Source organism: Lytechinus variegatus, chromosome 5 (genome assembly GCF_018143015.1).
Source record: "Lytechinus variegatus isolate NC3 chromosome 5, Lvar_3.0, whole genome shotgun sequence".
Classification (NCBI taxonomy): Eukaryota; Metazoa; Echinodermata; class Echinoidea; order Temnopleuroida; family Toxopneustidae; genus Lytechinus; species Lytechinus variegatus.
Genome location: NC_054744.1, coordinates 14,404,577 through 14,421,865, shown reverse-complemented (window position 1 = coordinate 14,421,865; position 17,289 = coordinate 14,404,577). Strand labels below are relative to the sequence as shown.

Here is a 17,289-nt window from a genome sequence, read left to right as displayed (position 1 = left end):
ATGTGCGTAATTATTTAGTTCTCTTCCTAAGTTTTACCTGTATAAAACAATCTTGTTAACTAAGAATATTCGTTTGAAACGGGCTTATTTTTTCGGCCTACCGCCCATGGCAACAGGAAGTGGCCAACAAGCTACAGCTACCCGCAATGCATGCAAGAACTGAGGAGTCTGGGGCCCGTTTCTCAACACCCGGACAAGTTAGTCATATCTTTATCCACAAACCACGGAGTTAGTTCCAATCTTACTAAACCTGTTTCACGAAAGGCTTCCTAACTAAAATACCTTGATATCGATACTATCGGTAAAGAGAGCACACGAGACGTAGCCTTAGTCACAAAATAGCATAATTTTCAAAAAGAAAAATTATGACAAAATTGCAAATATTGTGATGAATTGGGGATTACATCTTTTAAAAATAATAGCACAGGTAAATTATGCATCATACATACTTAGACCATGAAGACTGGGGCATTCAATTGCTGAAAAATTGAATTATGAATAATTTATTTCACGACTAAAAATATCACATGTGGACGTTGAGATGGGTACCCCCGGGATATCCAATTTTAATAGTTTACGAAAGTAAACCATAACGGTTTTATTTGTAAAATTATAATAATTATACAATGTTTTACGATTCCAAACATCATCGAAATATAGTTTAACATTTTTTGTTATAAATCTTTGATACCGATCTTACGATTTGACAAATTCTATGCATAATTTAGAGATTATAATTTATCCAAATGTCAATAGGGTCTGAAAACGACAAATACAAGTCCAGTTATGGATGGCCTGACGTGGTAGAATTTTTATCGATTAAATTATTTTACTATTTCAAAATGAATGGTTTTGTGGCGTTGTACCAACAGTTTTCATAGTTACTTTGTATTACAATGATCATTGAATGCATTATCCCACTTGTTTTGGGGATTTAATTTCAACCTCTATGGTTGATTACGTAAGATTATAATTTTAAATTTCTCGGCACTTTTGCATGTCATAGTCTACCCACGTGATGCCATACGTCATTAAGAAAGAAGTTATGACACGTTCGGAGGTGTCATAAATATTTAGTGAGGTTGTTGTACCCGATCTTGGTAAAGAGGGCTTCGTGAAACGGTTAGCGGACAAGTAGCTCACTATCTCCGATTTAGTCGAGAAGTTAGACTTATGACTGTGTTGAGAAACGGGCCCCTGAAGCTTAAGCAGAAGTGAAGACGTGAACGTCAAGTCTGGAGTAGATATTGGAGTTCGGACTGTCTTAGTAAGATTGCAAGTTTCACAGATTTGATGCTGACAACGATGTGAAGATGTATCTTTTATCATGTTCATAACTTTTATGGGTCCCCTTTTATGCCTCTTTTTACTCTTGAATATGCGAAATCTACCCATCACATGTCATGGACATGGCTGAACGTACATGTACCTCAGCTCAGGTCAGGCGAAGTTTTATGCAGGCTCCACTCCACTTTACTACCGCTACACTACGTTTCACCTACCCGAACTTGGGGACGGTGAACTCGATCGAATATTCCGAGTGACAAAGGTGGGATCAAAAAGCGGTTTATTGTAAAAATTAAAGAAAAAAATATAGGGGCCTAACGAGAAAGAAAAAAAGCTTAATTTCTTACTCTTCACCCGTATTTTCACTCCATGTCCATCCTCCGGTTATCCTCAAAATTGGTGATTTTGGGCCAGTATCTTTTTCCTTGCATGTATTACTCAAGGCCGATTTCAAAACATCGCATGCAATCGGCATGACCGAATCGCATGTGATGTTTTAAATTCGACCGTGAGTAATACATTTAATTATTGACAACTTATTTCATTCACTTTTATTGTAGCCTATTTCATTTTTTTTTTACAAACAAAAAATTGTGTTTCATGGCACCATTCATTAACCCTAGAACCCTTTTTCATTTTTCTTCTCCCTTTGCTTTTCTTTCTTTCATATAAAAAATACTCTTTTCTTTTCCCTTTTTGTCCTCCCCTTTTTCTTTCTTCCCTTCTCTGTTTTTTTCTTCTTATTTTTCTCTCAATATATTCTGTTCCTGAACACTGGAAATTTCTTCAAAACTGGATAAGAAAGTTATGACATAATAAGTTTCACTCATTTACACCAAACAGTTTATATGCACATCCTGGTTGGTATACAAATGGGTAGGGATGTTTACGACACGAACTCACTATTTCTTTTTAATCTTATTGTATGACATGAAATATTTGTATTTTTTCCTCATTGTTCTGACTGTGAAACAAGGTTTTATTCCTCCCTGAACATGTGATGTTACCATTATATTTTAGTTCAATCAAGTTAGAAATGTCAAATCTGTAAAAATATAAATTATATAGATCAAAGTTCAAACAATAAAAACTAAAGAAATAGTGATCAACGTCGTAGAATCTCTCATTTGCATGTCACTGAATTGTACTGTATAGCCTACAGTCCTACCTGTTTTGTGAAAAATAACTAAAAATTAATAATGTCATAAATATCTTATTTTTCATCTGATTTTGATGAATTTTCACCTTAACGCTTGTATTACTTTTCTTCTATTGATCTTTTAAATGGGGGGGGGGGTTGCTTGGATATTTTGTATTTTATTTAGGAAAGAGGTCAAACTGCACTTGTATCATTTTCGTTTAAAGTCATACTAGTATATCTGTAGGTCTGTAATCTGTATTATCGTTAGTCAAACTAGATTTATATTGTTTCTTATAAAAGTGTATTGATTGAAAATTAGATTAAAACTCAGATCTGTAGAAAATCATTTTTCATTTATAAATGTGAATCAAAACAAGATCAGAATATTGAGGGTGTGTTATATAAAAATTCAGTGTTTAATAAACATTTGTGTGTGTATTAGTCATCACTTGACCTGGGAAGTCCAGAACAAAAGGTGTAATAACACCACTGAATTGGACTGAGGTAAACTGCTTAAGAATGGGATAGATATGAATCATCATAAAGTTATTCTATGATACATGTATTTGTACAATGTTTCTAGTTCAGCATTTAGAGCAAGAGTACGACGTTCACCAATGCAGCATGTGTTGTTCAAGACCAATTTATTTACATGTAGATGGTTAGTTCTTATTTTTTCACAATGCTTTAAAAATCAATTCCATCACGTTTCCTTTTACAGTACTAGAAAAAAAATGCCCACATTACAGTCAGGGCAACACACTAACCCTTTGTTACTACTGGTCCAACATGTTCATGTCGGACCAGTAGATAACCAGTTTTTCCATTTTTTAGTGGTCCCAACCTAAAATTTACTGGTCCCCAAAAATAAAGAAAGAAAAAAAAGACCTGAGTTTATTTTTGCTGTCTTTTAATTTGCTTATTTTATCCCCCCCCTGAAAAAAAAACAGTACGCCTACACACACACACACACCATATTTAAAGAAAGCCATTGCTCAATTTTGGAGAGCCATTTTTATAATTTACAAAAAAAGAGAAATATCATTTGTATCACTATCAATTTGATATATTTTTACTGGTCATGTCTGACCAGTAAATCTGGCAATTTCTGAAAAGTTACTGGCGAGACTGCCATTTTTATTGGTCTGGGACCTTTTGACCAGCGCCAGTGTCGTGCACTGATTACTTTCATACCATACATGTATTACGTGTATTAGTCCAATTCTAAGATGAAAATTTTAGTCATTTATCCATCAACATTATGTTTATGGGCTATTCCACGGTTACTCACGTTACATTTGGAGACACCTTGACTCATACTTGGAGCTGTAACTCCATTATTATTGATAGGAACTAAACATCTCCTTATCACAACAAAGTACACAGTCTGACTATCCTTTGTATAAAAACAAAACTTGGGAAATTCTATTATGCTCCTGGCAAATCTTTGGAATGTGTCGGTTACTCACGTTACATGATTTGTCCCAACCTGTGGAATTGCCCATTTTTTTAATGTTTATGATATTTGCCTGTATAGTGTGCATTGTATTCGGGAGGAACTTTAAAAATATTTTTAGCAATATGATTGGATATTAAACGTGATCAGTATTTTGCAAATTGATTATTTCTTCCAAAATATGACATGTACACATTGTGTGTGTACATTAATACATGTACATACATGTACTAATGTATACAGTATGCCTGTGACATTTCATGATGGGGTAATTTATGTGCATGTACTCTACAGTAGGATGTTGGAATTCAATCTTCACTATTGTCTGCTGTCCAATTAGAGAGGTCTCACAACAGTTTATTTATTTTGTACCCCTCCTACTTTTTATTTATTACATACACATGTCCCTACATAGCACTTCATCCTACATGTGAGATTGTAAGTTTTGGTTTAATATAGATGGGTACATGTACATATACCTGTATGGAGATTGCTTCAAACACCAATGCGTGTACAGTACAAGTGTGTGTCTCAGAGTCCTCATTGTAGTTGTCCACTGATTGAATTGTGATTGAATGCCTGTGATTAACTACAAGTCAATGCATGCAATTGATCCTTGGAAGAATATGGAGGCCAAAATGATGTAGGCCTATCATGCCCTTTACAATCTTAATTACTTGTAATTCAGTATGTAATTCAGGTACATGTAAGTGTTCATAGTGACTGCAGTCTACACATGTAATGTACATGTACTGTACATGTACGAGGGCCCCATCTTACAAAGAGTTACGATTGATCCGATCAATCGTAACTCTGTGGAAATCCATCAGTGTCATAATTTTTCTACAAAAAATTTGCACAATGTCCTTTGTATGCAAAGAGAATCGCAGTGAATTTTCAAGAAAACAATGAATGCAGAAATATACATCACAGCTAGAAAATACTTTGAACAAACATGCATGTTGACTTTGCTGGTTTTCCATAGTTGCGATTGATCAGATCAGTCGTAACTCTTTGTAAGACGGGGGCTCTGGTCTTTGAGTGTGGTCTGGTATTCTTTCTTTGGTTCTTAAAAACACAATCTGTTTGTATGGGAAAAGAATATTGCAAAGATCTTGAAAATGCATGTTATGTTTTTTAATATTGTAATTTTGAATATGAAAGTTGGGTCAGTGTTTTCTCCAAATGTGTGCATTATATGATTCAGGCAAAAGGAAGAAATGATTAAGAATGATATATCATTAATTATAATTTATTATCATTCTTGTACTCCTTACATGTATTTCATCTTTGCACTTTACACAAATGTGTATAATGATTTTTTTTGTTATATCTTGCAGTTGTATATAGATCCAATCGAATATGTGATGCTACTCTCAACCAACCAATGGACGGACCATACAGGTGATTGCTGAGTGGACATCCCAAATGTAGGGTTCGTTTATCATCTGTGATCATTGATCTCAGAATTTCCCATTAAAAGTTTCGTGATGCGGTCTGTCAACAGAAGCATGTGCTCTGGGAAATACTGATGAGCATCGGCTGCCTGCATTCATTGGTCTTCATTCAGGGGATTTATTTTGGAGTTACTACAGATGAAAAACAACCTCAATATCTAGTGTGTGATTGGAGCTTAATCAGCGTGCTGTTGCTACTGGCTAAAACAGAGCATAAGAGACCGGAGGGGAGTACTGAACTAGGCTCACAATAGCCATATCCCATTCAAAATGAGTGGAACACATAAATATGATGACAATCGCCACCGCAAAAAGACCAGTTCAAGAACTGGCAGCAGTGGGGGACGCAGCAGCAATACTGGCAATGCAGGAGTACTTATGGTTGGACCCAATTTCAGGGTGGGAAAGAAAATTGGATGTGGTAATTTTGGAGAACTAAGACTTGGTGAGTATTGGTGTCAGCATCACAAAACAATTGTACTGTCTTACATGTCTGAAATGCATGCATATCATAATATCCGAAGTATATGTAGAAAGTACATAGAATAGATGTTCCAGAGCTACTATTGAAAAAGTCATAATTACGCTTTTCACACCACTACGTTTGCGACCTTTATTACTACGCTTTTCGGCGCCATGTACAAAATTTTAATACACACATACATGTTATACATTGCATAGTGGTGAAGTCGTCCGAAGACGGCAAATACTGCCATTACACACATGATCATGTCTCTTTGTTTCCAATGCTGCGCATGTGATGATTGCCTCATGTACATGTACCTCGTGTTATTTTCGTACCTTAGATTGCGTGTATTGTCAGTGGAAAATTTTAGTATGGATAGAAGTCCATGCACATGTGCAAATGGGAAGTTAGTCTTCCAGGTATGAAAATTTCGCTAATTCAAGGATTGTTTCTTGTGCGCTGATCAGTTTGTAAACTTCTTGTGCATCATGGATTTAAATTTATGTCGCTTTAAACTTTGGATTGTTAAAATAGATTATTTGATATGACAGTGATATGCTGCAAAGGATAAAATATTCACGATTTAGAAGATCTCACCTGCTTATCCAGTTCAGCGAAGTCTCCATACTTGATACACCACTTGTGCAGGCGACATTCGAACATTGTCTCCGTTTGTCCTCCAGTAGGAGTGTTGTGTATCGCTACTTAAAAATTCTGCATCAGGTGTGATTTGATTGAAGGGACTATCAATGTGGCATTGGGTTCAAAGGCGAAACAGTCTTTTAGGCATGAGTACACCAGCAGATGGCCTTGTTACGAGGCCATGTATAATACCATATCCCAAAGGTGAAAACCATGCTCGGTGCAACACTTGCTCATCAGATTTTTCCATCGCACAGTGGAGCATATGATGATATTAAGAAACACTTAAAACAAGCAAAGCATCAATCTGCTGTACATTCACTTACATGTATTTGCAATGAAAATGCCACATTGTGCAAATGTTCTATTATCACTTCAAAGAAATTTATAATACCCTGCATATGGCCCATATGAAATTACTCTTTTTATTTCAAAATTACTACTTTTTACTTTCAAAGGTTGGCAGCTCTATTTCATCTGGAGCTTTTATATTTTGAACATTTTGAGCCTGGTACATGTAGGTACTGTATATGCAGAAAAAACAGCATTAATACTGAAAAATTACCCAATCCACTGTTAAAGCTTTGGTCATAACCTGCCATGTGGGTGTGTATACAAGTTCATGGCAGCCTTCAAATATTAACTCCAAAGCAAATTTCTGTGATTCATGCATGCACCTCTAACGTGGGTCTTGTGTCATACACCTTCATGTTTCTACATACTGTACATCTTTTCTTGGGTCGCTAGATATATCATGGACTATTGCATTTGAATATAATTGAGTCAAGCATAGAACACTCACAAAGCACAATCGATGTGCAACCTATTTGATTAATGCTCCATCTCCATTTTAAACCATGGAGTTTTGGTGACCTGAATTGCTTCTGCATTCGACACAAGAAGCATATGGTGGAGGTTCAAATGGAGCATGTACAGATATCACTTGCCTTTGCTTGTGTTTACCAGCACACTGTTTTTATAATACAGTATTAAAAACATAATTTAAAAATCCCAGGGATTGCATCCTTCATTCTCAAGATGCTTTATATACCTTGAGATTTTGTTGATTTGTAGTGAATTTTTTTTCTTCCAGGGACAGATATATGAAGAGAAAAAAGCTATACATGTATCTCTCAAAGTGAAGGACGCAAAATACCTTGTCCTTGCCTTAATATATTTGAAACCTGCATGAAAATGTACACATCTTTTTCATCAAGCATCCGTCTCAGCTTGTCATCCTTGTGGCTGAAATGTGATTATGCCATCCTTGAATGTCATGGAGTATCGTTGCATTCATTAATATTGTACAAGTATAAAATTGACAGATGGATGTGAAGAGGAGCATGTACGAGGAAGAAGAGGGATTTAGCTTGGTACATTAGCTCTGTATGTCAGGAAGAGCTTTAATGTCTGATCATGTTCGTGCTATCCTACTAATGTGCTGGTGTAATTTACAGGAGTGGGTTGGCCTGAACGCATGATGTAACTGACATGTTGTTTACCCCCAGCCAGGGACATCAATTCATTATCTGTACAATACACATGTATACTCCCCCTCCATCAACAGATGATTATAAATACCTTGTAGTCCATGTATGTGAGTACATCTTCTAGATATTTCATCATGGCCTTTTACATGTCAGCTTTCTATATAGTTGTGCATTTTCTGATCCTGTGCTGGAGACCTCAGATCAAAATTTGATACAGATCCAGCTGATAGCACTTGACTTCTACCCCAAAGTAAAGTTAAGAGCAGAGCAGTTTTGTTTTAGTGCCACACAAATCAGAAATCTGAACTTCACCAATATTGTACGTACATGTACATATCAAACTAAGCATCATGGCATGGGGTCCATACACCTGCTTTCTTACATGTACAATGTACATGTAGTGCCCCTAGGGTTGAGAGATACTGGTAATAGACCCTGTTAGCTTTGAAATATTAGGCCGTCTAATTGGCAAAATTGTCATTGTACCAAACAACACGTATACAAATTAAACACAATTTATCAAAAACATTTGAAAAATCATTGTAACATGCTTTTGGCTCTCTTGTGCAAGGCCTGAATAAGGGGCGCACATGCTGTTTTGGGACCTTAAAGTTTGGAATGTTGATTCAAATTCATGTTTGATTTTGATACTTTGGACATGTACATGTAGGGAGTAATCCATGTTGTGTCTTGATGACTTGCATGAAACAAATTGCCAGGGTTTCAACATTGGCATTGATAGAAATCAAGTTCTTAAAAAAAAGTCAAAATTTAAAAGAAGAACAAAAAAATGAAAACAAAATGCTTCCAATCTGTGGTTTGAATCAAAATTATTTAAAGGGCTGTTTTCGACTCGCCGTACGGCCGCCTTAGAGCAAATGTGACCAAGGTATTACTCTCTACATTATTGGGGAAATTGCCCTTGAATGAAACAGTATGTACATGTATGGACACACGATGGCTGATCTTGTCTAACTACATACATGTACATGTACTTCTGTCAGCCTTGGGTGCAGTTGTTGTACATGTACATATATGTGCTATACTAGTCATGGAGGTTATCAAAGTACTGTGCTAGCAAGTACATTAATTGCAGTTTGTGCCGTTTGTAATTCGATTTCTGTTTTGTTCACACCTCTGTAATTTCTACAATGACTTGGTATTCATATACAGGTACATGTAGCATTGATCAATCAAATTCACCCTGTTGAAGAAAAAAAAATAGATTCCTCTGTACCAGTACTCTAATGCCAAGAATATATTCAATATACAATTATGCCTCGGTATGAGGAAGAGAATATGTGAGGTCAATGTCAGCTTATTGATGGGTTAAAAATAAAATGTAATCATACTCCATCCCCAGGGAAGCTGATTAGTCCTAATGGTGATTCTTAGAGGCTGTTCTCATTACGCTTTCCTAGTTTACTGGAAACCGATTCAGGAAACCAGTTTGGAAGATCGCTTTGCTAGCGTTCCCACTTGATCACACGAAAGTGGTTTTCAAAATCACTTCACGTAAAGCGATCTTGTTGCTATTGAAACACTCTCAGTTGGGTGGCATGTTTCACGCGAAACTAAAAACTGCAGCGTACTACACCTGTCGTGTGGAGTAGCACGCTCAAAATGTGTGAAGATCGCATCCCGAAGAACGGTTGTGTCCTCACGCTATAAAAAACCAGTTTAGCGAGGCAGAGCAATCTCGAAAACTTCATCGCGAGGTGGTTTTCTGAACCAGTTTGGAAGATCCCATTGACCGTTCTCACTATTCGTTAAACTAGTTTCCACTACTAGTTTTAGAAAGGTAGTGAGAACTGTCTTATTGGGCTCTGGTTGTACATGTACAGTGTATTGCTTCAGTATCTCATGACACAGTAGGTGGTTTCAGACCGCCTCGAAGTTCGCCAGTTCCAGGTATTCTCTGATCGGGAAATTTACCCCGATCAGAAAATACCAGGTATTTTGGTAATGTGAAAGCAAACTACACGTAATTTCCCCGAAAGAAAATACCCGATAAATAGTAGGTACTTGGCGAAATTACGAGAACTTTCGTGGGGATTTTTCCAAGGTCGCAGGTATTTTGGCAATGTGAGAGCAAATTACGGGAACTTTTAGCCCAGCGTGTCGTCGGGGCGGCAGCGTGGGTGGCTGCTGGGCTAGTGATTTTGAATCTCGCGCCTAGCCTGCTTACAGACCATACTGCGCATTTTCGTAACTTCGGGAACTTATCCCGAAGGATGTGTTTCGGGGCGGTGTGAATGGAGGAATAATTAACGGGTATTTTTTAGCCTTAAAAAGTTCTCGTAATTTAACGGGGATTCTTGTGATCGAGGCGGTTTGAAACCACCTAGTCTAGTATTCAAAGTCCGTTGCTCAGTAAAAAAAAAAAAACCCAAAGACGGGTTGTGTGCATTGCATTTGGGTTCCTTTCAGTCAACTTTTTCAACTGAATAGGATTTTACTGTATGTTATTGATACAGAGTTACATGTTACATGTACATGTAGATTCAGTCTGCTTCATACCAGCAACCTGTCAGGAAAGAAATTAAACTGTATAGTTTTACAGATCCTTTTTTTTATGAAATTATTAATTATGTTCTGTCAAGTAAGATTTGAGTTTTATGATTAATGTGTTTTTCAGTCGTCAAATTGATTATTTGTATTAATAATAGGGTACTATTAGATCTGATAATTGGCAAGTACTGTATTGTAGAATGTGAAATCTCAGATTTATTTTCTAATTACAAACATGCACTGAATAATATTTTAGTGGTGACGCAACAGTACCTGCTTGATAAGCAATTTTTTTTTCAAAAATGCATGCACACTTATTGAAAAAAAAGCACATGTTAAGAAATCAACCGGGGGGAGGGGGGCACTCAAATTATTTCTTGATGGGGGTGTGCCTCACGAAACTCTGAAATGAGCATCTAAGAAACTGAATTAAAAGGGTAAAATACAGGGAATTGGGAACCACTTGTAAATATACCGAGGTGTGTGAAAAACAGGGTCTACGGAAGGGAATCGTGGCATTGCAGGTACATTGCAGTTGCACCATTGCGCTGTGCATGCGCTAGCCATGCATGGAGCGGCTACTATATATAGGGAGTTGCAAATAATACATTTCTTGCATGCGGTACTCACTCTGAACAATTTTGGTAGGGCTGGGGAACTGAGATGTCTTGTAACAGGGATCTTGCGAGCGGGGCTGGGCGCCTTCTGAACTGAGTATCTAGAGAACTGAAAATAAGGTCTGAAAACGGGGGCCATCAGAGCGGCACGTCCCCTTACCACCAATATATATGAGTGCACCCCCCCCATAGAGAGAACATGAAATGGTAAGGATTTCCTTAAATAAGTACATGTACACTGTAGGCCCTACTTATTAGGATAAATTTCAATTTTCGTAAATTTGTTTCAATTAAGGGCCTGTTGTACTATACATGTAGTATGCTAGAGGATAAGATATCACATGTACAGTATGTACATGTATATGAAATGAATGGATGCTGAAAAATGAATACATGGACCATACAATAACACTTTAAAAATATATGTTTATGCCCAATAGTACCACATTTAAAGCTCGCTGTTTCGTTTTGGGTCTTCAGTACACAAGTCACTGTAGGCTGTGCATTCAGACCTCTTAACATGAGTGAGAGGTTTGCACAGCAGACTATGCTGTACCACCAGCTGTGTGTGGTGACAACAGGATATTTGTTCAAAGACCTGAGTTCATTCAACAGGATATTATCCAGGTCAGGCTTTTTGAGAACTGGTGCTGGATATCACACATTCATTGGGTTAAATATGCAGTAATTGCAGTCCTGAATATATACACAATCCAATTCTTACATTTGAAAATAGAAAAGTAAAATTATCATTATTGTAATACATGTACTTGTACAATACAAGTGTATGAAATCAAAACAAGTCTTTTTGTTCAGCCCTTTATGTACATTCGGTCATTTAATAAATGGACAAAGTTAGTATGTGCAGCTCAGGTCGATCAGAGTGATGGAAAAAGTTGTAGGCCTACAGTATTAAAAGCATAGCCTTTTTGTTAAATACAGTGAAACTTGTCTACAGTGACCACCCAAGGGAAACACAAAATGTGACCTTTATAGACAGGTGGCCGTTATAGACAGGTGGCTGCTATAGACAGGTTCTTATACACACAATCTTCCTTCTTGGGCAGCAGTTTTAGTGGTCACTATAGGCAGGTGTCCACTATAGACAGGTGGCCACTAATACAGGTTTGACTGTATATTTAAATGGCCACCATCATAATACATGTACATACTTGTGTACAGGTGTACATGTACATGTAGGCCTTTACTTAGGACTCCATGGTAACAGAGGTATCATTGGCCAGACAGTTTCAGCTGTTTTTAATCATAATTTGAAAGTTTGCAGTGGATCATTTATTTTTCTATGATACTTGTGTCTGAAATCGGCATTATGATGCGTTTCCTTTCATTTGCTTCAAATATCTCATTTTATTTGGCGAAGTTCTTCATAATTTTAAGGACAAGTCCACCCCAACAAAAACTTGATTTGAATAAAAAGAGAAAAATTCAACAAGCATAACACTGAAAATTTCATCAAAATCGATGTAAAATAGGAAAGTTATGACATTTTAAAGATTTGCTAAATTTCACAAAAGAGTTATATGCCCATCCAGGTCGGTATACTAATGAGGGGACTGATGACGTCACTCACTCACTACTAGTATTTCTTTTTTATTCTATTATATGAAATATCTTAATTTTCTCCTCATTGGAAGGTAAAATAAGTTTTCTTCCTCCATGAATATGGGGAATTACAATTGTTCTATAAATACTTTATGGTTCAGTAAAACTGGTCCTTGTGAAATCTGTAAAAATTGAAATATTGTATAATTCATTCAAACAATGAAAAACAAAAGAAATAGTGAGTGACATCACCGACTCTCTCATTCGTGTGGTGCTGAGTTGTGCATATAACTGTTTTGTGAAAAAAAGCGAAACTTTAACTTGTCATAACTTTCTTATTTTACATCCAATTTTGATGAAATTTTCAATGTTATTCTTGTTTGATTTTTCTCTATTGATTCATATCAACATTTTCTGGGGTGGACTTGACCTTTAAAGATATCAAGAGATGTGGGTTAGTATCTTATAATCAGCATTTTCCCCATCAGCATAAATCAGCATTTGCTAGTACTGTGGAGGTACATGCACAATGTAGATATTTATAAAACAGTTCAAGAATAGAATGCATCTATCTACTGACGCCATGTCTTCTGGCCGGGGAGCCACAGTCTAGCGCACATGACATTTTGTTACTTTAGTGTAACGATGATGCTTCATTGCACTACTTATTAATATTCAACCAAGAACCTAGCCTCACCCAGTCTTGAGGCCACATTTCAACTACGGTAGCTCACACTATATGTATGCAGCTTATGGTGCAACACTGCACGACAATGTCATCGCAAGACATATCCCTGGAGAAAGCCACACATATTGAAATGCTCACTTGCAAGAAATTGTATAGGCCTGTACAGTAGCCCGTGAAAGCTTGAGTAAAAAGATACATGTAAATATCAATATTGGTGTAAGATTTATAATACATTGCTCATTTTGTCATATGCACATGTACTGGTATGTTGGCCTGCATGTATATATTGTAAATATTTCAAATTCAATGCACCGTTCCCTGTCCCTTCCTTCTCTCTCTCTCTCACTGTATCCTCGGATATTTTACAGTTTCATGAAAATGTGGAAAATATCCTCAATTTAACAACTACTGATAAAGTGTACTTCTGTAGGTTTACGAGATAAAAAGTCCTACATGTAGATGCACACGTATTGCAGATTATAGGATAAGTCTACCCCAACAAAAAGTTGATTTGAATAAAAAGAGAAAAATCCAACAAGCATAACACTGAAAATTTCATCAAAATCGGATGTAAAATAAGAAAGTTATGACATTTTAAAATTTCGCTTAATTTCATGAAACAGCTACATGTATATGCACATCCTGGCTGGTACGCAAATGAAAAGACTTTGACGTCATCCACTCACTATTTCTTTTGTATTTTATCATATGAAATATGAGATATTTTAATTTTCTCCTCATTGTCAAGTGATACAACGATTAATTCCTCCCTGAACATGTGGAATTAGCATTGTTTAATACTATATGTAATGTTGTAAGTTAGAGCAATTACGGGATCGGAGTTCGGTTCGGAAGTTTTGCGAGCTCCTAAAATCGGTTCGGATATCGGATCGGAAGATATTCAAAAACAAAAAAATACATTAAAATTTGTATGTGGCCGGCGCGTGGACAAATGCGGCACGCTACACTGATGGTAGAATTTGTTTTGATCTCCGACAAAAGCGGAGGAAGAAGATGAGTTGTTTTGATCTCCGACATAATCGGAGGAAGGAAAATAAGATAATGACGTTCCAGCGCGCAACACTACCGCCGATCAACGATAGGCCTCTTCTCTACAACATCGTGGTGATGGCGGAGTCCGTCGTGAACTTTTAGAGGCCGCATAACTTACCGAAAAAGACGCACTATTATCCAAAGTTGTTTACGATGATATTCACCTTCTCTACAATATCGTAGTGATGGCGGAGGTAATCGTAAACTCTTAGAGGTCGCATGACCTCCCGAAAAAGACGCATTATTATCCAAAGTTGTTTACCATGATATTCACCTTCTCTACAACATCGTAGTGATGGCGGAGGTAATCGTAATCTCATAAAGGTCGCATGACCTCCCGAAAAAGACGCATTATTATCAAGAGTTGTTTACCGTGATATTCACCTTCTCTACAACATCGTAGTGATGGCGGAGGTAATCGTAAACTCTTAAAGGTCGCATGACCTCCTGAAAAAGACGCATTATTATCAAGAGTTGTTTACCGTGATATTAATCGCACCTTCTCTACAACATCGTAGTGATGGCGGAGGTAATCGTAATCTCATAAAGGTCGCATGACCTCCCGAAAAAGACGCATTATTATCAAGAGTTGTTTACCGTGATATTCACCTTCTCTATAACATCGTAGTGATGGCGGAGGTAATCGTAAACTCTTAAAGGTCGCATGACCTCCCGAAAAAGACGCATTATTATCAAGAGTTGTTTACCGTGATATTCACCTTCTCTACAACATCGTAGTGATGGCGGAGGTAATTGTAATCTCATAAAGGTCGCATGACCTCCCGAAAAAGACGTATTATTATCCAGAGTTGTTTACCATGATATTCACCTTCTCTACAACATCGTAGTGATGGCGGAGGTAATCATAATCTCATAAAGGTCGCATGACCTCCCGAAAAAGACGCATTATTATCCAGAGTTGTTTACCGTGATATTCACCTTCTCTACAACATCGTAGTGATGGCGGAGGTAATCGTAATCTCATAAAGGTCGCATGACCTCCCGAAAAAGACGCATTATTATCCAGAGTTGTTTACCATGATATTCACCTTCTCTACAACATCGTAGTGATGGCGGAGGTAATCGTAATCTCATAAAGGTCGCATGACCTCCCGAAAAAGACGCATTGTTATCAAGAGTTGTTTACCGTGATATTCACCTTCTCTACAACATCGTAGTGATGGCGGAGGTAATTGTAATCTCATAAAGGTCGCATGACCTCCCGAAAAAGATGCATTATTATCCAGAGTTGTTAACCATGATATTCACCTTCTCTACAACATCGTAGTGATGGCGGAGGTAATCGTAATCTCATAAAGGTCGCATGACCTCCCGAAAAAGACGCATTGTTATCAAGAGTTGTTTACCGTGATATTCACCTTCTCTACAACATCGTAGTGATGGCGGAGGTAATCGTAAACTCTTAAAGGTCGCATGACCTCCCGAAAAAGACGCATTATTATCCAGAGGGGTTAACCATGATATTCACCTTCTCTACAACATCGTAGTGATAGCGGAGGTAATCGTAAACTCTTAGAGGACGTATAGTCAGATAGTCGTAAATATTACCGCGCATGTCAGCGTGTTCAACTAAATCTTATTTGCCTCCGCTTAAGATCAAAACATATCGTCTTTTCGTTGTTTTTCTTCCTCCATTTTTGTCGGAGATCAAAACAAATCATAATTTTCTTCCCCTTTATCTTCTTTTCCTTCCACCGCTTTTGTCTGAGATCAAAACAAATCACCAGCGCATTTTGACGGCAAACATGTCGCCACGTGTTTTTTTTTGTCTTGTAATGTTTTGGTTTTTCCGATCCGATTTTTTCCCCACTGGTCAAAAATCGGAGTTCGGAAAAATGTAGAAAAAAGGGGAAAATCGGATCGGATCGGGAATTGGAATAAAAATCGGTTACAGCATTAACTACATGGTTCAGTCAAGTTGGTCCTTATTGTCAAATCTATAAAAAAATGAAACATTGGTTAATCCAAACAATAAAACACAAAAGAAATAGTGAGTGATGGATATCATCGACGGACTCACCTTGTTGTGCATATCACTGTTATGTGAAAAATAAGCGAAACTTTAAAATGTCATAACTTTCTTATTTTACATCCGATTTAAAAAACAAATCATGACTATGCTAGTTTGATTTTTCTCTATTTATTCAAGTTAGCATTTTCCCGGGGTGGACTTGACCTTTAAACATACTGTAATTCCCTTTCCTTCTCATAAAAACCCCTTTTGGAAGACAGTTCTCTCTAACATTTTTTAATCATCAAAATATTTTGTATTAAAGATATACTGACTTTTCAGTGATACCTCTGATTATTTGAAATTATGAATTTAATTATCATATTTGTACATTTATCTCAAATGTCATCCATGATGCTCAAGATTTATTTGAGATTGGAGTGCTTTAATAGCTATTATGCACATACATGTACTCATCTGTCTTGTCTTTTTTCTACCAACAGGAAAAAATCTGTACAACAATGAACACGTTGCAATCAAATTGGTAAGTACTTTTTAACTTTATTGAAGCAGAGCAGATACTTTATAATGTTTGATAGATATTTGATACCTGACAGGCATGTGTACAGTATATTCTTCAATGCCTAAGAGATCTCAACCACAGGGTCATGTTTTTATTCTATTTACTTTTAATATTTAAACTTCTAGAACTCTGATTAAAACATGCATGTATATTGTATTTGTAACAAAAAAAAATATTTAAAAAATTGATGTACATGTACATGTAGGTCTGAGAAAAAAATGTTTACTTTTATTATTTTACATGTGATACATGTAGATATATATAGATTCCACTTTTGAAACAAGAGCAAATATTTTTACAAGAATTTATGTTGCCCTTTCTACATGTTCATTTACATTCATAAACATGTATTGATCACAGAGG

General features: G+C 36.7%; 1 protein-coding gene across 2 annotated transcripts in view; it reads left to right on the top strand.

Annotated features, from left to right (window-relative positions):
- LOC121415518 (casein kinase I-like) overlaps positions 1-17,289 on the top strand; it is a 67,216-nt gene that overhangs the window by 139 nt on the left and 49,788 nt on the right. The window contains exons 1-3 of one of the 2 annotated variants that reach the window (XM_041608745.1): positions 1,249-1,267; positions 5,225-5,786; positions 16,847-16,887. In XM_041608745.1, coding sequence (XP_041464679.1) covers positions 5,612-5,786; positions 16,847-16,887 — 216 coding nt within the window. In that variant the 5' untranslated portion in view covers positions 1,249-1,267; positions 5,225-5,611. Of the gene's footprint in view, positions 1-1,248; positions 1,268-5,224; positions 5,787-16,846; positions 16,888-17,289 lie in introns of those variants that run through there. The other variant, XM_041608744.1, reaches the window with a different exon arrangement.